Genomic DNA, 25,471 nt, shown 5'->3' with positions numbered 1-25,471 from the left:
CGAAATTATTATCAAATCACTACCCAAACTGTCAGAAATTTGTATTCAAACATTTGGAGAGACCAGAATTTCCATTCCAGGAGTTTTTTCCACGAATGACAAGACTTTTTATAAGGAAAACGTTTAGTGTACGTACTCTTCTCACCTGCCATATTGAACTGCTCATATACAGAATAAAAGAGACGGAAACGACAAGTGCTTGCGTGCATGTCGGATTACTTCTTTTTTCTTGTGATCATGAAACAAAAAATTAAGAGCTCCCACAAACAAGCACTCACCCACCCACGAAGGACGTATGTACAAAGTAAAGTGCACATATTAACACCAATTTCACTGCTCTCTGATCACCGAAAGGACAGAGGGGAGTTATGCACGTACAGCGTCCACGCTTTTTTTGAGCGAGACTGCCAACGATTCAGCAAAACTCATCCTCCCCCGCCCACACTTCCTGTATAAATCTCAGTCCTTTGTTGCGACCAATTCCGGTAGTAGTCACCCTGGAGTTTTAGAACGGGAGTATGAGGAGCGGTGCAAGATGGAAGTGGGGGTTGGAAACTGTAGTAACTTGTTGCTATAGAGTTGTAGAAGAGAACCAGGAAACATAAAGTATTCCCATAAATAACAACTCCCAGTAACTATAGAAAGGGTCAGTGAGAGGAAGCAGTGCCATTTTTGAACTCTTATATTTTATAAAAATAAAATAGAGGGGCTATATTCATTTAGACGGTAACAGAGAATGTGCTACTGCAAAATTCCATTTTTCTTCGTTGCTGAATAGAAACAAGAGTGCGATGAATTCAAAAACGAAGCTGAAAGGGAAAAAAAATAGACTAAAGATTTATTACATTTTATATGAAACATGTAGAGATGATATCCAACTTAGAAAACAATAGTGAGAGCTGGGTGATTTGTATATAGAACTAAACACATTATTACGAAACATAAAGAAGTCACACGATATTTTAATTCATATTTTCTTTTTTTATTATTTTCAGCTAATACAACAATGGAAAGTGATAAGTATGTAGTCTCCATTCTCAGCAAATGACGTTAAAACCTAAAATAACACAGTGGGATATAAAATGTCAACTACAAATTTATATGTATGTATATATATATATATATATATATATATACACACATACACGTGTACATTAATGGATAATAATAATAATAATAATAATGTTATTATTCATTCATCGATGCGGCCATCTATGGGCCACGTTTACACAATACACCTGCCCTTATGTCACGTAGACTGATGCCCTTCTTTTTTCACTTTCGTCTAAGTCTTCGGCGGTTTCTTCCTCGCTTTTCCACTGATCCCCCTGTGGGTGGGGGCGGTAGAATAACACCCACGGTATCCCCTACCTGTCGTAAGAGGCGACTTAAAGGGGCCTCAGGGGCTCTGAATTTTGGAGCGTGGGTTGGCGACCACGGGGCCCTGAGCCGAGTCCTGGCATTGCTTCCACTTACTTGTGCCAGGCTTCTCACTTTCATCTGTCCTGCCCGACCTCTCTTGGTCAACTCTTGTTCTTTTCCGACCCCGACGCTATTAGGTTTGCGAGGGGTAGGGAGTCTTTCATAGTCACGCCCTTCGTGGCCCTTGTCTTCCTTTGGTCGATACCATCATTTTTCGAAGTGTCGGACCCCTCCCATTTTTCCCTCTGATTAGTGTTATATAGAGGACGGTTGCCTAGTTGTACTTCCTCTTAAAACAATAATCACCACCACCACCTTTTCCACTGACATGTGGTCAGTGAATTTTCGGCTGTATCCCTCATTCCCGCAAACTTTTTCCTAAACGTTGCCCTGTCCTATATCTCTTCCTCCTTCACACCTGGTAGCTCCTTGTGCATCCCTGCAAGCTACCCAGCTTCTTGCAAAGGGAGTATTCTGTTGATCAACTTCTATTGATTCATTCTTTTAAGACCAGTCTCCTTTTTTCACTGCAATTGTTTTCAAAGGTCTTATCGAATTCCTGGCTCGATCTCAACCGGGAAGTATTTTGGTCATTTTGTGTCTTTTTTCTGAACCCAAGGTTTTTTCGAAGGAATATATTTTTCTATTTTCAAGGACTAAGTCTGCCACCACTGGGCAGTAATTTTTTAATTTGGCTTGAGTGGAGAAGGACATGAACTTGTAGGTGTCATGGCATAGTCTGAAGGCTATCTCCATCCTCCCCAATCTTTCATTTTAATAATAGCTCCTTTACACTTCAATTTGGATTGAGAATATCTCCGAGGGTGAACGCGATGATATTCCCAAAATGTGTTAAAATTTTGTCCGTATCATCTACTTTGTCTCAGTCTATGAATGCCTCTTTTTTTTTCAAACGAAATTCTTAATCCTGTTTTGACCGCAAACATTTTGTAGTTCTTCCACTTGCTTCTTGGCTGTGTGAGGGTAGTCTGCTATCAGAATAATGTCATCTGCGAATGCTAGACAGTCCAACACGAGAGCATTTCTCCCATAACCTATATTTATTCCATTCTGAGTTTCATTTTCAATCATTATCGATCTATTCCCTGATGACTCTTTCTAGGATGCTATTAAAGATGAGTGGAGAAAAGTCATCACCTTGCCTTAGGCCGGTTTTTATATTTAACATGAGAAAAGGTATCAGTGTCGGTTTGGCTAACAATAGCCATGGATTTCTGATCAGTTTGAACCTCCCAGAAAACGATCATGAGCACTACACAATGTACATAATCATTTGCATTCTTGAAATTCACGAAGGTAAAGACTGTCCTCTTTTGGTTTCTCATTGATCTTATTTTGAATAATGATTTAGAATACATATTTGCTCTGCAACAGACGACACCCTTTCCTGAACACTGCCTGATATTTATTTTTGTCTCGATGAGTTTAAAGTCTGCGTTGGAAGGCTTTTTGAGAGGATTTTGTATGCTATAGGAAGAGGAGAGATACCTCTGCAGTTGCCAACGTTGGCTCGATCCCCCTTTTTTGTGCTAATAGGTCAATGAGTGCATTCTTCCAATCACTTGGGATTTCTTCAGTCTCCTAAATATGGACAATTTTCACCAGCATATTCGAAAAGCTCTGCAGTAATCTAGTCCGTCGCCAGAGTTTTGTTGCCTTTTAATTCCTTATGAATACTTTTTTCACCGAGCTCGATAGCTGTAGTCGCTTAAGTGCGGCCAGTGTCCAGTAATCGGGAGATAGTGGGTTCGAACCCCACTGTCGGCAGCCCTGAAGATGGTTTTCCGTGGTTTCCAGTTTTCACACCAGGCAAATGCTGGGGCTGTACCTTAATTAAGGCCACGACCGCTTCCTTCCAATTCCTAGGCCTATCTCATCGTCGCAATAAGACCTACCTGTGTCACTGCGACGTAAAGCAAATAGAAAAAAATCTTTATTCGGTGGAATCGAATCCCTTAAAGGGATTTTCCTACTCACAGTTCAGAAGTTTCAGGAAGTATTTGCCAAGTGTTTTGAAGTTTTTCCTGCCATCAAGGATGAGTTTCCCTAGTTCATTTTTAAAACACAGATTTCCGGGGCTGAATCATTTGATTTTTTCCTTGAACAATACTTAGAAATCTCATGTGTTGCTTTTTCAGAAAATTTCCTCTACGTGGAACAGCTGTTCTTTCTCGTACCCTCTGTTCGTGTTCCTAACGATTTTTTGCCGTGAGTTTCTTTTGTTCCTTGAAGTCTTCGAATTTCTTTCTGGCTACAATATCACTTATTCCATGCCTCAGACTGTTTCTGCGGGGCTACTCTTCACAATCGCCGTGAGTGTTTCTTTTGGCAAGCATTATAGCCATTTCGGCTGCTTCTTTAATCCTATTCGGCCAATTCGAAGACTCCAGCTCTCGTCGGTACTTCTCAACAATCTCCTGGTTTATCCTTCATTCGTCAGGTTGGTATCTCTTAATTTTGGGTGAAGGTTTTTTGATGAATTTGGGAATAAACATCTTGGCTTTCATCAGGTAGTGGTCGGAATCTATATTACATTTCTCGACCAACAGGACTCCAACCGGCTAACCATGGTGTCAGACCATATAGATTTGACGCCAACACACGGGTTAATGTCAATAATTCTATATCACCAACTAACAAGGTACGTACAGAATTTTGGCTATATAAGTATTAATACTCCCAAAGCTGTAAAGAATATATGAGGAAGAGACTAAATCTTTTAAAATATTTTTTTCAAAATACAGGTATATTTTAAAGCTCCTGCACGTGTGGTTGCTTACAAAGAGAGTTTATCCTAAGCCCATCGTTACTAGAGACGGGGTACTTGGTTGAAGACTCGTTGGCTGAACGGTCAGCGTACTGGCCTTCGGTTCAGAGGGTCCCGGATTCGATTCACGACCGGGTCGGGGATTTTAACCTTAATTGGTTAATTCCAATGGCACGGGGACTGGGTGCATGTGTTGTCATCATCATTTCATCCTCATCACGACGCGCAGGTCGCCTACGGGAGTCAAGCAGAAAGACCTGCACCTGGCGAGCCGAACCCGTCCTGGGATATCCCGGCACTAAAAGCCATGCGACATTTCATTTACTTGGTTGAAGGCTGGAATGTTTTGCTCTAGCAATTTCGATGTCACGATATCGGTATGAAATGAAATTGACACTTCATCGTAGCTAATTGTAATGATTAAAGGTAATATTTCTCTTAATTTGAGTCTAAAGCAAATACTTTTTCGTTATAGGTATAAACAGTTTCTCACAAGATGATGCAGTGTGTATCAGAGATGCACATGCAACATTTGAATGTAAAAATGTACATCGAGATTTATTTTAAAACGAACTTGTGAAAACTACCCTCTAGAATAAAAAAATTAGAAGCCACATGTCTGTCACTAGTATCTCAATGTTAACTGGTGAGAAATTCCATAGATCACTCAGTTATGCCGTGGGAATGTGGGTGTAGCGGCGAAGAACAAAGTGGAGATGGTAATAAAGGCGAACCGGACAACTGATTCTTTTGTTTAGTAAAGAAGGTTCTTTGCGACGAAAATTTGAATGAAGAATTTGACCTGACACTGTCACAAATATGTTCATTAGTTTGCACCCTTAACTTCTTGTGATATAGAGAGGCCAATCTTTGCCTACAAAAATTATTGACTTACAAGAGTAGGAACCCAACAGAAACCAATTCTGAAATGTCGTTCGTGTCCCCTCCCCACCCCACAAAAAAGTGAAATGAGGAATTTGGTACAAAAATTGAAGTGCACATTTTAGTGTACTTTTCCCTTGATCGTGCACTTTTTGGGATTTTATAGAGCATGAAGGTCTCGTTTTTACTCATTATCATTCACATGAAAATATAGAATATCCTAAATTCACCAACAACATGTGATACATGGATGAAAATAATAGACAAAAATTACCGAGGGAAAAATTGGTCTATGTACCTATAGTGTTGCTAATCCGGACGCCATGCTTCTCCGGTTGCTATGGCAACTAGTGGCTGTGTGACCACAGCTCATCAGTCATCACCCTCATCCCCCCCTCCATCCCATGTGCAAGTCATCCCTAAAAAGCTTCCCCACACAGCACGCACGCACCCACCCACCCCTCGCTTTTACACTCGTGTGATATGCAACACACTGGTAACCGAGAGGCGACCTCAACCAAAATACCCCCCTCCACCACTCGTATTCCTAACATTCCACCTAACTTACACTTTCACATTCAAATTACATGAAAATCAAGGTTTAATCTAGATAGACTAATGAAAAAAGATCTTTTTTTCTGACCAAACGAAACCATTTCCTTAAGATACAATACTTCGATTCTGTAAGTACCCAAATAATATTTGTTCTTGTTTCGCAGATTTTCTTAGCCGGAGCTAATACTGTTTATAACATGAGATGGCAAAGCCAAAGGGATCGGATTTGTTTAACACTTGGTTAAATTATATACAGTCGACAGAGGACCTAGAAGGCACATGACTTAGGTGGTTCATGCATACGATTTTATTTCCCCAAAGTCCGACTCGTTGGCTGAAAGGTCAGCGTACTGGCCTTCGGTTCAGAGGGTCCCGGGTTCGATTCCCGGCCGGGCCGGGGATTTTAACCTTAATTGGTTAATTCCAATGGCTCGGGGGCTGGATTTAACATTTAACTTTAGAAATCATCCTAGGTAGAGCCCTCATCTTCACAGACATGCAGGTCGCCTAATAGGTCGTCTACTAGAAAAAGACTTGCACCAGGCCTCTCCGGAGGTCATACGCCATTATTTATTATGTCTCACTCACCACATTTACGGTTTTCGGAGAAACCGAAGTGCCCGAAGTTTGTTCTACACGAGTTCTTTGACGTGCCGATAAATCTACCGGAATAATGCTGGCGGATTTGATCATCAACAAATACTACCTGAATGAGCTGTGATTGAACCCGCAACTTGGGCTTAGAAGGCCAGCGCTTTACCATCTGAACCACAGGGCCCGTAACATCGATCGTCTAGCAGGACTTACAATGAATATGTTTTAAAATAAATTAATTCTATTTGGATGAGCTGAAATTCACCAAGAGAAGAAGCTAAATATGAATATATATGTATACTGGCGGTAACGTTCTGAATTATACCTACGCAAAGTTGGATAGATCGCAAAACCGCGGCCTGGATATCTCAACGAACCTCTCCTGAGGCAGTATATTAGAGAAACCATATCTTCCTTGTCAACAACAATATTCTATCATAAAGGTGATGATGTCACCAAATGGATTCTTCAAAAGAACAATGACAACTTAGCATAATGAAGTAATAAGGCGCCAACATGTTCTGCCCTCTTGGTCAAGATATTGCCGCGACTCATTCTAGCAGGAAGATTCATTAGTGGACCAGAAAGAGAGAGAGGGAGAGAGATTTACTCTTCTTGTCCTTCTTCCAAACGCTGGGCGTGGCAGAAATTTTAAAGTTGAGTGACAGGACAAGATGAAGAGTACCACGACGGCGGCAAGCCGCATAGATCACAATGTATCAAAGAAGGCGGTTTATAAGCTTGTACCACCGACCCGATGCTCGCACACGATGAGCGAGAGGGCATAGTGATCATCACTGGACCGGCGTGGATGTACAAAGCGGGTCAAAAGTGTAAGACCAACAGCCAAATCTTTGCTAGGGTCATAAAATACCGCTGTACATAAAGTTCTACTTCTAAACAGTTTCTCTAATCAAAATACGTATTTTTTTCTAGAAAAAGTAATCGAAGTTGATACAAAACAAGCTAACACATTTTTTAAAAATCTGCAGAAGAATGATCATTCTAAAACATATAGCTAAAATACTCACGGAGCAGGCCCTGTCTGCTCCAAATGAGACGGCTGCTACTATATATTGTATTCCAAACATTCAAGAACGGACGGTGCCTACTATACTTGATAAAATGCATGCACATGTATCGTATCAAGTAAACTAGACCTCTTTTTTGGTACGTAACACAGATGTATTTCGCTCGTAGAATTTGAGATGAGGGAAATTAGTTAGAAGAACTATTCCGATTCACGACATATGCTGGGAAAGCAATGGAGATGATACGTTTCCACATCATAAAATACAAATGTAAGAAGAAAGAACCGAAAAAGGCCAAGGTGCCGGAAGTTTATCCCGCACTAGTTCTTTGACATGCCAGTAAATCAACTGACACAATGCTGGCGTATTTGAGCACCACAAAATACGATCTGACTCAGCTGGAATCGAACCCGCAACTTGGGCTCAGAAGGCAAGCGCTCTATCGCCTGAGCCACTCGGAAAATGTGGGGAAAATGTTGGAAATATGGAGAAATGTACAGTAAACATTCAATATCCACGTTTGATGATTTATACTTTTCAGGAAGTAACCCCTTCCACCCCAAACTTCTTAAGACTTTCTATCTTAATCCCGTTGAAAACTACTAAAAGGTCCCTACCCTCCCTCACTTCACCCCACCACCACGTACCGGAAAAACAATTGAATTAAACCGACTCCCATTATGCAAGTTGCAAATGAAATAGAAATCCTATGCAAATAACGACAGGAATCTGTGTTTTAAAGCACTCTAAGGGAAAGACAACGGTCCCACGGCAGCAGTAATGTCTGCCTGTTTTAACTGCTGAACGCGGTATCGAGGCACCACAAATGGTGACAATGCGAGGGGAATGATTATACGTATAACGACCTTTCTAACCAAGTCAATTTCAGCAGCCGTTACGGGACAGGATGAAAGTTTCTTTTTATCGCCAAGATTATCTCCACAACTCGCCATCGTGAGCACGTGGGAGGCATGCCTGTCAGGAAGAGTACTTGCATACACCACAGGTTCAAGGGTGTGTGTTCAATCAGTAGGATACCGGGTACGTGTGATCTATTACTGACAGCGATGTCATTCGTAGTGGAACGTACGTACCAACGCAAGCCTGCCACTGACAGTGTCAGTCAAGTGGGAATCTGTTGATTATAGGATTTGAGTCTCTGAGGAACATATAATAATAATAATAATAATAATAATAATAATAATAATAATAATAATAATAATAATAATAATAATTGTACCGATATTCCATAACGAAACACTTAAAAAATAAATGCAAAACTTTGTCGGAGTAACTACAGTTTGTTATACATAAGAAGCATAGCTGGCATGTGTTGCTCAGATTTCTTTTATAATAGTATAAGTGCAAGACGCTATAACATTTTAGATTAGTGCCTGAAGATATAGATTAATATCATTCACGCAGTAAAATTTACTAGTAAGTCGGAATCAATACAAGTCAATGTCTCTATGTTCCAGTATAAACTAAATTTGATTTAATTTAATATTCTGAACATTTATTTTTACAAGTTGCTTAACGTCACACGGACACAGATAGGTCTTATGGCGACGAAGGGAATAGGAAAGGGCTTGGAGAGAGAAAGAAACGACCGTGGTCTTAATAAAGGTACAGCCCCAGCATTTGCCTGGTGTGAAAATGGGAAACAGAAAAACATCTTCAGGGCTTCGAACCCACTATCTCCCGAATGCAAGCTCACAGCTGAGCTTAACCGCACGGCCAGTTCGCTCCCTCAATATTTTGAACAAAATTGAGACTTCTTCCAAGACAGTTATGAAGGAACAGTATGAGATATCTTCCGACAAAGACTCCTTAGGACTTTGATGAAAACTGTTGCCGAACTAATGTTGATCTTCGCGACCACTGATATGAGCTTCTTTCAGCCTTAGTAACCTTACATGTCATTTTCCAACACTCACGAGACAGGCAACTTTAATGAATTCTTAGATATGTCATTTCCTTGTCCATATCTAAAGATTCTATTGTCAATATCCATTTATTAATCAAAGAAGACAATAAAAGAAAGCGAGTTCAAGAAACACAAAAGACATCCTTCCCACGAAAGGTACATACACATTTTCTATTCTCTTGAGAACGTCCCTTTCTCTGACGGTCTATTTGTATAGCAGAATATAAGTTTTGAAAATTCCTCTCTTCATTCATGAAATTTTCACGATATTACTGACTTTGTTTAAAAGGAAAGAAATATCAACGATGGCAAACAAGCGAAAAGAGAGAATTTACATTTTCTTACAAGGAATTCAGTTTCGTGAGGTAATCACTGCACCACAGTATTGAAGCATATTAAATCACACGCTATTTTAGTTGGACTTTAAAAGAGTACTAGCGGGTGGTACGGAAACGAGGCGGGGGACAGGGGTTGAACAATCACGCCGCCTCACAAAGTGAGGTTATGCACACACACACACGTAAAGGGAGGCCATCGGCCACTTCAAATATCGATTATACATTAAACAATATGAAACGCTTTCCCATAATTACGGGCGTGCATACTACAGAAAGTTAAGCCAGTCAGAATCCACCCGAGAGGGGGTGAGGGAGAGACTTTTGTCTGTCAAAATCACCTGTAACTACACAAGGAAAATTCACTAGCAATTATTCACGCAACACAGGGTGCCGTATGTAAAATTAGTTCATGTACCTCAATACACTCCCCCGCATATATCAAAGTATTTCGACTGACTTCCCTTTAAGGATGGTCTCCATTATTCAAATATGCCTGGACAATGTATAGGTAAGTCACACTAGTTTGTTATACTTTCGTTTCTATGAGTTTCGACTTGACAGTTAACCGGAAGTCAGACATTGGTGCCAAATTTTTAAGAGTACAAACAGCTGATTCCTAACACAAAACACGAACGGAAATGTATTTACTCGAATATAAGTCCAGAATCAATTATTCTTTGTAGCAAAATGCATAATTCACATAAGATGAACAACGACGCACAACCATTATAGGATAAGGCTTTAAGATTAAAAAAAAAAAGAAGATCAATGCTTGAACAGACAAAACGCGAGAAAATGAAATGAAATTTCTACTCGCCGTTTAGAAGAGCTCGCGTTGCTGATGGATTCAATTTATTATAATGAAGGAAAAAATCCTACAAAGGGAATACACCACTAATTTCTGAGTCACTATCGGCATTATTATCGTCTGTTGAGGTTTCACTCCCCTGGCTATTTCATCCACCACGTAAACTGGGTACTAGTGCTTTTTGTTTCCCCCTTCCTTATGTTATCACGACCCGAAATATTGTACTCTTTCAACCGCTCAATCAACGCATTACTTCTAGCCGCCAGTGTTGGTGCTTTGCCAAGAAATACCGAGTGAACTGACAAAAACCGCGGAAAGAACTGTGCACAATACAATACACAGCTAATAGCACGTGGTTACAGAAAACAACAGATCGACAACACTGGTAACCGAAACTAGAATCAAACGCACTCTATCGGAACGATCGGCCGCCTATGATTCGCTGTTTATTAATTCATTTAGCCAGCCTCCGCCAAAAGACAGTGCTCAAATGTCAATCGAAACTCATAAGAACTAAACTTCAAATCGGACAACCCATCCCTGATGTAAAGTACCATAATAATACACTAATATGTATAACATTATTTTTATTTATTAATCTTCACGAAATTCCAGGTGAACAGAAGGATCCAGAATAGGCCTACTACAACAAATTTACAAATGAATACCTACACTTGTTATAAACAACAACAAAAGAAATTTGTGATTTGCGGTGCACTATGTTAACATGAGGGTGAACATTGGTGTCTCAATAACCAGATGGACTCCTTCAGTGCTCTGACGAAAACGGCATGTATGGCATCTTTACTTATTCTGAGCCTGTAGCAAAATTCTAGGGGCTGCCTGGCCAAGGCGGTAAAGGCGTGCTCCGTTCGCCCGGAAGGACGTGGGTTCGAATCCCCGTCAAGAAGAACGAAACGATCCAGAATTCCAGATTTCCCCTTCCGGAGCTGCATATGGCCCTGGGGTTCACTCAGCCTACACCAAAAATGAGTACCAGGTCAATTCCTGGGGGCAAAGGCGGCCGGGCGTAGGGCTAACCACTCCACCCCACCACGTGTCGAGGTTACGAATGGTGGAAGCCTTTACCTTCCACCCCTCCAAGAGCCTTCATGGCCTGTACGGAGATGACTTTGCTTTGCTTGCTTTTGTAGCAAAAATCTACAAAGAAAGACGTAATGGCGCCTCTTGCTTCCATCAAAACTCCCACGACTTCAAGGTTCTTGAGGTTATATTTATATATGGTACACGAGTTGTATCTCTTCTTTTTCTCTTTGCTGTGTGGCAGCAGTCCCGGATCGGACGGTTGGATGGATTCAACCCGGTGTAACAAAATTCAATACTCAAATTTCTAGGCAGGACAGAAGGTACCAAAACAAATAGGTGTCATTAAAACACCATAAATCGGAAATTATTAATCGAAGTACATTTTAATTCAACCGAGAATGGAACTATTACTTCTTTCTTAAAAATTAAGATACAGCGCCAGCATTTGTCTGGTGTGAAAATGGGGAACCACGGAAAGCCATATCCCAAACCGCGTGGCCACTTGCTCGGTACTATTATATTTAAATTTAATTGCAATCCTTTACAAACACAGTTCAAAATTACAGCTGCAATATAAGTTCAGCAACGCCATAATCCTGGGTCGGCGATGGGAAGATTACCATTTAGAATGTGAACTTTTGGTATAATGCTTTTTCAGGTGTTTGATAGTTGCATTCTGAATCCCGCCAGAAAAGTTCCTCAATTATAAATTTCCGACCTATAATTATCAAATAAAACATATTTGTTTTGGTCTCTTCTGTCTTGTTACAAGTAACTAATCTCATGTTTGTTCCGTATTAAAGATAACAATAAGTAAGATTCTATTAGAATAAAATTTATTCTAATAGAATCTCTTCTGTTTTCCCTAGAAGTTGGTTCCGTTCAAGTTCCCTACGGTACTGAATTTTGTTACATCCGGTATAACAGCTTTTTATTATTTGAGACACCAGGTTTTCCTTAGAAATTATTGACATAAGTCACAGCAGCTCATGAGTTCCTTATTCTTATACACCACTGTAAAACTGGCTCATTTAATAGTACCTACCACACAGTAAGCGCAACAGATAAATCTTCAATGAAATTATTACTATTCTAGCCCCAATTACGAGAAGTTCTGCTTCTTCAGTATTTAAGATGCACTTCATAAACATTGTAGTCTGGAAGAATGAAATCTCTCCTCAACTGTTCCATTAATTTAACATGAGACATACACACACTTGTTAAACTCCTTTGATATTCCCACCATAACTGTTTTTAACACATGCAACCCTCTTCTCCGTCTGTCTCGTGACTTGAGAATCTAATGGCTCATTTCAAAGAGCTTTCAATACTGGAATACCCCCGCTGATATAAAAGACTCCAAACAAAACTTCCTTGCCACACTGTTAAGTGATTATTCTCCCTCTCACATTTCCTTTTTCTATTCTTAAATTTAAAACTCTTCTAGACATTTTACAACATTAAACAAAACCTGACTAGAATGAAGAGTCGTGAAGGGAGTCCCTTCAGTGTAAACGTACGATGTATACAACACACGAACATTATATGGGGAACTACAGGCGCCATGGTGAGACTCCACTCCAAAGATACAAAAAAACAGACTGAAATAAAAGATGAAAGAGAAAGGGAAACGGCAGAGAGGTGAGGGAGTATCACAAGCTTTACAATAGAACAAGCCTATTGGCAATATCTCGTACATCTCACGCTTCATCTATTCCGCCTTCCTGGGTTCCTTCAGGCAGAGCCTCCTTCCTTTTTGTTCAAAAAACAAAAGCAGCGATCAATAACTCGGTAATTACCTTATAACTCCTCCTAGTTGAACATGGCTGCCCAGGACATCCCGTCCTACCTTTCGGGCATCTAAATCTCCCCTCCCATCCTTATGAAGTTGCCCTTCTATCAAATTCAGGCTGGCATGCATATATTATACAACACAAGGGGATTCCAGTCTGGTATCAAATACTGCTTGAAACCAGCACATGCAAAGGGGGAGGATAGAAAACAACATCCCTCCCAGAAACAAATAACCAGCCTAATTCTTTCACTATTTATTTTCCCTCCCCTAAACGCAATATCAAATGAGGTATGTCCGAAAACATAAACACCACTGAAATATTCATGTCACATAAACAGTGATGGATAACGTTATATTTCGGTTGGTGCCTACTGCTTAGTGAGACATCCTGGATAATAACGTTGGTTAGTATGATGTGGTTCGCGATAGCATGGTGTAAGCCAGAAGTTAACATTAGGCCTACATGAGTGACCACCGGTGTGCAGAACTGTGCAAAACGAACTGACACGAAGATTTTATACGATCCTAAAATCTGGAGATTGTGCACAATCAAAATGATCAGGTGCGTTCATTTTCCTGCAATCCATTCAGCGATATGAAAAATAAAGACTGCCAGGGAGAAGAGAGTCATGTTGAAAACTCATCAGTCCACCAATGGGGGTGAACACGAGAATCCGGAATACTGTATTGAGAATGTGAATTTGAGATGACCGGCTAGTAGCGTATAGCACCCCATTGCATCCTGATGACGGCGGCGATGCGGCGTGGTATCGACTTTACAAGACACCGGAAGCGTTGGGAGCCATACTGATCCATGATCGCTGCACACTCTCCTATAATGCAAGAAGATTGGTCGAAACAGAGTCCAGGGCACTCTCATCCCTCTCGACAGCATCCCATGTAGGTTCAATGGGATTGAAATCATAGCTCCTCGGAGGCCCGGCTAGCATCTTCACAACCGCGGAGTACTCATCGAGCCGGTTAGACAAAATTCGGAGAAGATGGGCTGGAGAACTGTCTTGCTGTAGGTACAGGTCATCTGCAAGGTGCTGAATGCGAACAAAGTTATGAGCATGATCTGGCAAGAGGTTCCTGCAACGTTCACCGGTGAGGGAGGTTGTTAGATGTACCAGGGGACCTAGTTCATTCCACTTGAACAGTCCACATACGAGGATACTACCATCAGAGGCCTGAAGACTATACCTCGCTGGTAAGAGCGATTCGTTGCCTCATGTGGTTAACGAACCATCGGTGTGTACCAACTAGTACCTAGACACATCTGTCCAGGGGACTTTAACAGGCTTCGACCGTCCAATGGCAGTGTTCCTTTGCCCATGTCAGTTGTTGTGCCTTGTGACGGGTGTTGAGCAGAGGTACCCACGTGGGCCGCTTGCTTCTGTACCCCACCCCCATGATTCTGCATGTTCACGCCTCGTTGTTGTCCATCCAACAATGATTTGACTGCTCCACTGGCCCCTATATCCGCTCTTACGACCCGAGCTAGCCGACAGCGATCCCTGGAATCAACGCACCGTACATCACAACAGTTGACTCTGGCGGCAGTGGTTTTGTCCGAATCCCCGTGCTCACGGTACACTCTTGATACGGTTGCACACGGAAAGGCCAGAGCCTGCACGACTTTAGAGATGGAGTGGCTCATACGTGTGGTGCCTATAATCTGGCCGCGATCAAATGCGCTGAGGTCTCGAGCTTTACCCATCCTGTAGTCAGCTGTTACTCATACTGCCCGTAAAGGGCTGATGAGCTCGCTGTCACATCCCACGTCCTCCTATTACATTCACTAGGCCGAGAATAACCTAATTACCCCACAACGGCAGCTATCTCTAATTCAATTGCTCGTGAAAATATAACATTATATAGAACTCCTAAAATATTACGCTGCATGAAAAACAATACAATGTTGAAAAATCTTATTTGAGGTTAAGATGCTGTTTAAGGATGTTTTCGGTGTGGTTGCATAAGGTACTTATTCCTCCAAATAGACGGCCCCTGACAATCCATTGATCGAGTGGAATATAGTACTTGTCTAAACAGGTATTGGAGGCACGAATCATAAAAAGGCCTAAAACTATTTAACAGCATTATAAGCCATAGTCTCCGCGAGAGTTTGAGACTTACAATCCTGTTATTTCCCCCTTAAAACTACAATGAATGTGATATTGCAAATATCGAACAGAAGTGATCGAATCACAGGAATATTAAGGGTAAAGTAAATATGTTTAACTACAAAACACGTAGTACGCGCGGACGATCCCTATAGTTCGGCTTAATTAGCAGAAGTGTATAGTTTAAATATACTCACCACATCCGGTGTACTCGCTCCATCCGTGTGCGACGTCGAATCGGCAGTACTGCGCGTACCATCGTTGCCATTTGTGGAGCTCCCCATTTCTGGAGGTTTGCTCGATTCCCTTTCATCTATTACGAGGTCGATGGGCATTTTGCCCTTGAGGCAACTGATGTACCGGTGGCAAAAATTATCGCATAATTCGTGAACCTGAAACAGAAAAAAATAAAAGTCAGAAAATTTAAGAAATTTTCTCATACGTGTTATCTTAAGTGACTAATATTCATCTTCACCACATGGACACAAGCAAGGGCAAATGACAGCGTCTACTGGGTGTTCCAAGTTATTTACATCTCACAAGGTAAGAACAGGGTGGTTGTACTGAAGAAACCAATACCACCACCACCACCTAATAGCACTACGTGACAAGCAGAGATTACTAAGTCGATTCGGAAAAAATAAAAGTTTAGCCTAAAATACAGTATTGTCATAATACTAAAGAAACTGAATATACAAATATTGCCTAATACTTTAGCCTATTCCTACACATAGACGCCTTGGACATTTAAGCACTTGTCGCTCCTAAAGACCAGGTTAAGTATTACCGCCTGTTGCTTTAGCCAGTCCGTGACAGCGACCTCGTCAACAGCGTCAAAATATTGTCAAATTGTTTTCCAGGTAGGAATAGATCAAAAGTCGACGGTGTGAAGTTCAGATTGTAGGATGGATGTGGAAAAAACTCGCAATTCCCTCAGCAACTCCTTTGACTTCCCAGGTAGGAATGGGTCAAAAGTCGACGGTGTGAAGGTCAGACAGTAGGATGGATGTGGAGAAAACTCGCAATGAAATTCCCTCAGCAAGTCCTTTGACTTCCTCGTAAGAATACATACACAGGAGGAAAAGGAGACCTGTTGATAAGGATGTTAAAATCAATCATAGGTAACTTATATTTTTCCTCTTCTTCCTTAGCGTTTCTCCGTCAAAATGCGGACTCTGCCATAATTCTACTTAGGCCTTCCACTTCATCCGGTCATGGCACCAGCAGGTCGTATGTATATCCTCATGGACACCGTCCTTCCAGCGTACTCTTGGCTTGATAGGCAAGGACTAAGATATTAAAACTCGCAGGATTTTGTAAGCGGAATTTCATTGACCAGAATTGTGCCATCTATCTGGACGACTTATTCCAGGTATACAGTGGTATACATACTTAGAAAGGTTAACCCGCAGTCCGAGAAGTTGACAAATTGTTCAAATACGTTCCGGAAATCATTCGACAGCATAACAACATCAGCACAAAGCAGAGACCATGGCGGATGGTTCTGTATACCTGCAGTCACAGCGTCTTTGCAATGAATGAACAGCAACGGTGATAAAGCAGAACCTTGATGAACTCTCACTCGAATGCTAAACGGCTGAATTATATCGGCAGCGCAGCGAACAAAACTGGTGGTGTTGTTATACAGGAGTTTTACCAAGCGAAAATAAGCCTCAGGAACGCCCGCCATAGGACCGAAGCTAGCACCAAATCAACTCATGTAGGATCCGGTCAAATACCTTTTCCCTATCAACATAGGGTAGCATGTTCCAGGATGTTCGAGCTCCAGTAAACGCTGCCTGGCTGAAAAGACGGCAGGTTACAGGCGTCCTCTGCCTCTCTATCCAAATGAGCAGCACGGATCGTGTCCGTTGTTCCGCATCAATCATACGCTCAATGATTTCATAGTGTGGCACAGCTATAGGACGGTAATTGGTACCAACGGTGTCATCACCTTTACCTTTCCAGATGAGTATTGTAATGCTGGTACATCCGGTGGAAGGTATCTCCCTTTTTCTCAATGTACTAGTTAAATAACCCTACTAGAAATACTACTCTTTGATGTCCCAACTGCTTCGGAATGTTTGTCGGGATGTCATTCGGTCCAGTTGTCATGCCATTTTTCATGGGCAGCTGTAAAGGTACGTAAAGAACATTCTACAGGATTCGCAGTTGGAATTGATGAAAGCTGGAAATTCTCATAGCAGACTGCATCGACTGCGATTTAGAATGTCTTCATGTTTTCCCAGATGACATCTATGTTCATATTTAATGTGGATAACGAGGACAACACCTTGTGTACTCCAATGACGAAACTTTGCTAACTTGCACCCTCAGGTCTGTCGAGACGTTCGTAAAGATCATGCAGGTGTTCAGACTTAGCTGCTGCAAAAGCCTGTTTGGCAGCAGATTTAAGATGGCGTTAGTTAGCTAGATCAGTATCAGTCCTGGAGAGGAGCCAGTTTTTCTTTAATTTTATGGCATGCTGGATGTTTTCATTCCTCAACCAAATCTACTTGTCAACGAAACGCCTTCCTGGTTTTGTTGCACCCAGAATTGCCTTAGCACTTGTCAGAATTTGAGCTGTAACTTGATCCCACGTAGCGCTGCTCGTAGGGAATGAACCGAAGTTATCCATAAGTTGTTTTTCTATGGAAGGTGATTTGATGCGTTCCATAGTTGTAACGGGTCTAGCCGGTGAATGGAAGCGAAGGTGAACATCAGGGACTAGGAGCTTGTGTTGAGGATCTGAAGGGATAATTTTGGAGTCCTTCACCAGACGTCGGTCATTCTTCGCACCAACCAGTAGTCGATTTGTGTCTTATGGCCTCCACTGCAGTACGTGACCAGGTGTGATGATCGTTTCTTAAAGAACGTGTTCTCTCTCTAGTGATTATCCTGGTTGTGCCTCATACTGTCGATGTGGGAGATTTTCAGTGTGTCAATATTGGACAAGCAATTAACCATTAAAACCAGTAAATGTGTCAGAGACACATTTGTATATTTTCAAAAAAGGCATCAGCCGATGTTGATATTTCAGTGAGTCATGAACACCACGGAATTCAGCTGAGGACGTCGCCATGCTGATCATATGATACTTTCTGCATGCATGTGGTCTGGTTAGATTCAATATTCCAAGGGATTTGGTTTAAATTTTAGAACATTTGTCAATATCCAATGCTGTATGTGATGTAAGTGGAAACATTTTAGAGAGAGACTGCCGTTTCCGTCTGAACGCTGCGAGGCGTTATTAAACTAAAAATTAAATAAATCGTATATACACGTTTATGAATAAGTCTTGTGAAGTCGTGGTCAACAGTCCTAAGAATTGTAACTGTCTGTAGCGTCTTTCCTTACACCTATATCGGAGAAGATAAACAATTAGTTCAATTTCTGGAAAGACCATTTAGAAATGTGCACTTCATTCACTTAAGTCGTATTCGCAGTACAAAGAACAGAACAGAATTTTACTCGACAGATGCCATGCTCAACCGTACTGTAGCTGGTCTGGACCAAACAATGATCTGCGGAGTGCTCTAAATAGGTTGGCAATACATGGTTTTCATCATAAGCTATGTACACGACAGGGCTTTCATGACCCGTCTTAGCAGTGCGTTTGTAAGTTGTGTGAAGGCCACTGCGAGAGCTATCATTTCAACAAATGCACAAAATGAGGAAAATCGCTTTTGGACTATTGTAAAACGTAAATTAATGTTATTGGTGTGATGCTTGATTGTAATAGTTTAATGTACTTTATATATGGCAATTTGGCTGCAATAAAGTTATTATTAATACACAGAACACTATCACTCAACAGCAACATCAAGCAAAAAGGTTGATACTCTATCACATACGCAGAAAATTAAGCAAGGATAATATATTTTCAACTTTTGAATGGCTTGTCATTTTACTTCATTACAACCCTAAAACATGACCAATTTCCATCCCCAAATTAGTTTAACTTTATGTAATTATCTAGCTAACATCAACAAATTGTGAACCTACATAAGAAGTGTCTATATGAGCTTTTTATCAAGCATTCCACTCGGCATACTGAATGCGTTTATACAACTGTAATCCCGGTGATAAACGTCATATTAGTGAACGAAAAAAAAAAAAAAAGAACGAAACGAACGTGTCACTCAGAGCACCACGATTCAATAAAAGTGAGTTGCTTGGTTGGGATTATGCATCACCTCGACAGAGGTAGCTAATCAAAATCCGATTTTTTTCGTACCGGTAAAGAATTCATGTGCTATACAAAATTAAGTCCATCTCTCAACAAATGTAAGAACTTTTCAACCCATGCTATGCACCTAAAAATGATTTATCCATACTTCTACAGGAAAATTAATTCAATTGCCAACTTTATTAATATCTCGAGTCTAGAATTCGGAACACGTATGCATATAACTGCATACATTAAACTCATGAATACTTTTCTTTAAATACCTCTCGTCTGTGCAGCATCTATATCCCTAATATTGTACTTTAAATCGTCCGCCAGCGTGTTAACCCCGACTGAACCATTTCCGAACCTCAAGAACCTGTTTATGGAAAGATCAACATAAGCCGGAAAAAGTTTTAGAATAACCATATGAAAATCCAAGTTTAATGCATGGATAGGTATTAAATATATATTTATAAAATGTTAAAGTCAGTTTTATAATTTCCTTTTCTTTTCTTTTCTTTTTTTTTTTTTTTTTTTTTTTTTGCTAGTGGCTTTACGCCGCACCGACACAGATAGGTCCTATGACGACGATGGGATAGGAAACGTCTAGGAATGGAAGGAAGCGGCCGTGGCCTTAATAAAGTAGCCTCAGCATTTGCCTGGTGTGAAAATGAGAAACCACGGAAATCCATCTTTTTGGCTGCCCACAGTGGGGTTCGAACCCACTATCTCCCGGATGCGAGCTCACAGCTGCGCGTCCCTAACCGCACGGCCAACTCGCCCGATGAATTTCAATTAAATTTCTTAATTCTTTGTAATACTCTTTATAATAAACGTTACATTCAGTTTCAAAAATAAATACCACGAACAATACATACAAGTAGTTTACCTTGAAAACAATATACCAACAAATATAGCCCAGATTGAAAAAAAGCAGGAATTCAGAGATAAAAGTAGTTTTGTTGCGTGCGCTAACAGAACATTCACGTTTTAATGTAGTACATAGGAATAATTCTTCCTTTCGGTGAAAATCTATTTGTATATATCTTTGGCGCTGAAGTGCGGCCAGTATCCAGTATCCGGGAGATAGTGGGTTTGAACCCCACTGTCGGCAACCCTGAAGATGGTTTTCCGTGGTTTCCCATTTTCACACCAGGCAAATGCTAGGGCTGTGCCTTAATCAAGGCCACGGCCACTTCCTTCCCACTCCTAGCCCTTTCCTGACCCATCGTCGCCATAAGACCTATCTGTGTCGGCGCGAAGTAAAGTAACTTGTAAAAAAAAAGTGTGTGTACATCTTTCGAGATGTTAACGTCTTCTGAAACAAAAAAAATCAAATGGACATATGGTGTTTCAAACTGATTCAATGTATTAACACACTATTCTAAACAACAGTTCATTCACCAGAACTCACGAATATGGACAGCAGGCTGCCTAGAAAAGACGGAAAAGTGTTTTTTGTTCACCCAGAAGCACGCGGGTTTGATCCCCCGTCAGAAAATCGAAAGATTTTGAAAACGAGATTTCCACTGCCGGAGCGGCACATGACCCTGCAGTTCACTCAGCCTGCACCGAAAAAATAATATTGGGTTAATTCCTGGGAGCAAAGGTGGCCGGGCTAAACACTCTATCCCATTTACTGTCGAAGATAGCAGCACGTGAAACTTGTTCTACGAGTGTGAATATATTTAGGCTGTGCTTGAGCTCTTCTAGAAATACAAGAACATATCCAAACACAGGCAGGTGAGAACAGGGGCTCGGCAGTATATTTAATGGCACGCTTAGGACTCTCTGCTTAGGATAACATTTCGACAGTCCAGCGTGTTTTAAAAACTGTAGTAACTAAAGATATTTTAGAAATTATTATTATTATTATTATTATTATTATTATTATTATTATTATTATTATTATTGGGATTTTAAACAATGCTAGGAAACTTCAAGGAACTAAAACTAGCCTGAGCGAATGAAAACTCATTTTCAATACCGAAAGCTACCTTTCAGATAAGCGTTCAAAACCCAAGGCCTCGATGTTCATATTATGGTCTACGAGGTAATGGTTTGCAAAAATTCCATAGAGAGTTTTTTAACACTACTTACAGCGAGAAAAAAATGTGTAAAGAAATAATAACAGTAAATCCTGAGAGTTACGTAAAATAGTTATTAAAAGCAAATCAGTTTATCATTGTATGTAATCTAAATAATCAAGAACCTGAACTATAAAAATTAAATTCAAGACAAAGCACCGCATTTCCTTGTAATTCAATTAGCAAGATATATAATATTTCAAATGAACTACGAGCTGAAAGTCCCACGTTATGTACAATAAGGCAAGCATAAATTATCCACTTAATGGTGTTCACTGTTATGTACAAGCTTACCATCTATTACTATTCGCTGTATTACGGGGAAGAACATCGTTGATAAAGGCAGTTCTGAACTGCAAATTAAAATGGTGAAGAAAGTGATACAAAAATTAACAAGGAACCGCTAATTTTAAGAAAAGCACAATTTTGGAGAAAATTCCTGAACTTCCTGGCAGGGAATCGAATCCACATGCTTCCAGGTGAATCGAACTCCTCTATAACGCCTCAGCTAGGCAGCTTTTTCCTTATTTAGCTATATCTATACTTATAGAAAAATATTTGCTCCCATGTCTAACTTTTATAGGCCATGAATATTCAAACCCACGTTATCACGGCACATAATGAGAGTTGAAGATTGAATTATCTGTTTCCGGCTGACGATATTAAGCTTGTATGTCAAGCAATAAATTCTTGATACCTAACCTCCAAAGGCACCAAACTTCCAAGTCTCGTATCTTTTCCTCCTTCCCATCCCGTCTCAGCATGTCTCCAGCTCAGCAATTAGCTATCAGTAATAAATTAATCAATCACATATAGGTCGATGGGACGTGTCAAAAGCTTTAACCATGCTTCATGAATCACGGCACTTTGTTTTCAGTTTGTAAGAATCTGAAAAATTTATGAAATAGTTCGTAATAAGTGACATGAGATGTAAATATTATTCTCAGTTCATAAAACAGTGTGTTTATCTTGACGATGTAATGTAAGTAAAACGTATTCATGACCCGACAATTGTGAAGGTCGCCTGTCATGTTGGATTGAACATAAAGTAGGCTATATTTTACGATGACGTTTACCAATGCAAATTGAGAGGCAAACTTGTATACGCGATTTGATTTTCTCTGAAGGTTTCTCCATGACCTTTGACTTGGTGATGAGTACATAAATGTCTTTGTGACAAGCTATGTAGAAGTTGTGCCATCTCATCTGTTATGAAGCACACGAGCCAATTGATTAAATAGTCAAGTCTGGGATACAAATTGTTTTAACCCAGGAAATGAATAATGCTTAGTTGTATAGCATATTCTCCACGGGAGAAGCGATTATCGGACGACTGAGAGCCTAACGTGTTATAAATATAGGCTGGGACATAACCCTTCACTCCACTTCGTCTCATTGAGATAAACTCACTGTAACATAAATGTACTGATAAAAATGGCACTGACTCTTCAAAAATACCAGCTACACCAGCTTTAAAAATTGTTCTATAACACGATCTATTTTTTCATGTAGGGGAGATCATCTAATTGATAGCCGCCCCAACAAGGAGCTCCATATGAATCGGCCTCCTAATCATCTCTTGAGAATATTTAGTTGATAAAGAAGTAACATAGTACAATTATAATATAATCAGTTTGGCATAATGTTTCTTATTTATTCTTCCTCTTCCCAGCCTTGTTCCCAAGGTATTGGGTGTAGATTTGGCCAACTTTTACGACCAGATTCCCTTCATCACGTCAACACTATGTCAAGGGATGGATTCACTATTGCTTGTACCTGCGGTGGTTGGTAGTCTGGTGTGGTGTGGTGTATGCAGATGAAGAGAAGGGCAATAAGACGAACATATACATATCCAGTCCCATATCTCTCATATACAGTTAAAGTCCCCGGCCCGGTCGGGAATAGAATCTGAAGCCCTCTGAACCGATGGACAGTAAGCTGACCATTCAGCCTATCAGTTGGACAAAAAATTTCGGAATACTGTAACGCAAATTATTTGAGGTAATTTTATTGCCGCGGTTAAAAAAATCATACAAGCACACATGCAACACGAAGTGAAATTAGGAACAAATGTACAGAACCCTACAGGAAGTAACTGGAGAACATTTTACCTGGTATTTCCCTCTTCTTTTCACTTGGAAATTACAAACATTTATGAGATTCTAAAATTTAAACATCTTAAATTTGACTATATATTAAGAGAAAGCACACTGGAAAAGTATGCAAAGTGATAAAATACCTTTGTTTAAAATTAGAAATAATATCTTATTTTGAACTATGAAATGTAAGAGACACTATTCGTACTTTATATGCACGTAGAATTCAGAATTAACTCCCGACACAACTCGACGCCTAGTAAGACACTAGCAAGACCTATCATGTTATAGAATGTTATCAAATGAATGGTCTCTTCAAAAGGTGCTATTTCCACCCTAAGAAATGCAAGGAAAAATAAAAAGCACATGGAACTTACCCATGATCGGGTATGGTCTTTCTGGTTTGGACTGCTCTTAGCAGTCGATTGCATTCACTACTGCAATGCATGTGGACGAAATACTGAACAAAAAAAATGCAGTGGAAATAGCATCATTTGAAGAGACACTCCTCAGATAAGTGCGACCCGAAGCTATTCTAATCCTACAATGAAGAGAATCCTAACACTTCACAGGCTGAATGTTAAGAACTTCAATGAGAAAATCAGTCGCGCATTTATGAAAATCATATCGCTGGATACAAGAACTGTAAGTAAATTATAGAATTAAGGGGTTGCGTGGATGGAGTTACACAAGTGTCGTTTCAAAGCCTGGTCAGTGTAAGTTGTTTATATGCTCCATTTCGATTTAATAGTCGGAGTATGATAGCGAATACAATGTCGTGCGCAAACGATCTATCCTCATTATTGAAAAACAGCCTCCACAGTCGTCAGAATTGCGGAAGATTGACGGGCACGAATTCCTATAAATGTTTGGAACACATAAGCATAATTTCTTCTGAAGGAGCAAGTAGTAATTAGGAAACAGAGTAAAGCGGTTCCATCCCACACTCAGGTATATTTCCAATTAGAAATCGCCATACAATTGCTTATAGGATTATAGGATTTTAATGTTAAAATCATTTCTCTTAGCAGCTTACTGACATGCTAAGATTTCAATTATGACGTCACTATTTATATTGCTAAGGGACGTTCCTTGAATTAACAGTAATTTATATGAGATACATTATGAACACTAATTTAACTAAACCTGAAGATTGTTTTCCGTGGTTTCCCATTTTCATACCAGGCAAATGCTGGGGCTGTACCTCAATTAGGACCACGGCTGTTTCCTTCCAACTCCTAGGCCTTTGCTACCCCTTCGTCGCCATAAGACCTATCTGTGTCGGTGCGACGCAAAAAAAAAAAAAAAAAAAAAAAAAAAAAAAAAAAAAAAAAAAAACACACCTCAATTCGGAACACATTCTTCTTTTTTTCACAGCGTTGTGCCCAACTAGGGAGCGCGACTAGACTTATTTAGCAGACGAATTTTTTCTTGTTTTTTAAAATATATCATTTGTTCGGGGCGTCGACCCATGTGGATCTTTTGCCCCTACTGGCACCATTTGTATGAACCTGCGTGTAATTGGAATGGCGGTAATGTGGAATGTTGTGTGTGAGAAAAATGAGATTAAGGGCGAGCTGCTCGACTAAGCGGTGTGTTCCGAGCTGTCAGTGGAGAGATGGGAGGGAATGACATCAGTAGACGAAAAAGTTTGAGTGGTGTATTTAAAAGTAAGAAAGATCACGATATGAAGATAAAGTTGGAATGCCAGAGGACAAATTGGGGCAAATATTCGTTTATAGGAAGGCGAGTTAGGGATTGGTATAACTTACCAAGGGGGATGTTCAATAAATTTCCAACTTCT

The 25,471-nt window shown here is 40.3% G+C and overlaps 1 protein-coding gene across 1 annotated transcript in view; it reads right to left on the bottom strand.

Annotated features, from left to right (window-relative positions):
* The window catches only part of LOC136856967 (homeobox protein homothorax), a 444,003-nt gene that overhangs the window by 164,317 nt on the left and 254,215 nt on the right, over positions 1-25,471 (bottom strand). Inside the window, exon 6 of the mRNA XM_068227555.1 lies at positions 15,511-15,705. Coding sequence (XP_068083656.1) covers positions 15,511-15,705 — 195 coding nt within the window. The remainder of the gene's footprint in view (positions 1-15,510; positions 15,706-25,471) is intronic.

This window comes from Anabrus simplex, chromosome 1 (genome assembly GCF_040414725.1).
Source record: "Anabrus simplex isolate iqAnaSimp1 chromosome 1, ASM4041472v1, whole genome shotgun sequence".
NCBI lineage: Eukaryota > Metazoa > Arthropoda > Insecta > Orthoptera > Tettigoniidae > Anabrus > Anabrus simplex.
Note: the sequence above shows the minus strand (reverse complement) of the source record. Positions and strands in the feature narration are given on the sequence as shown.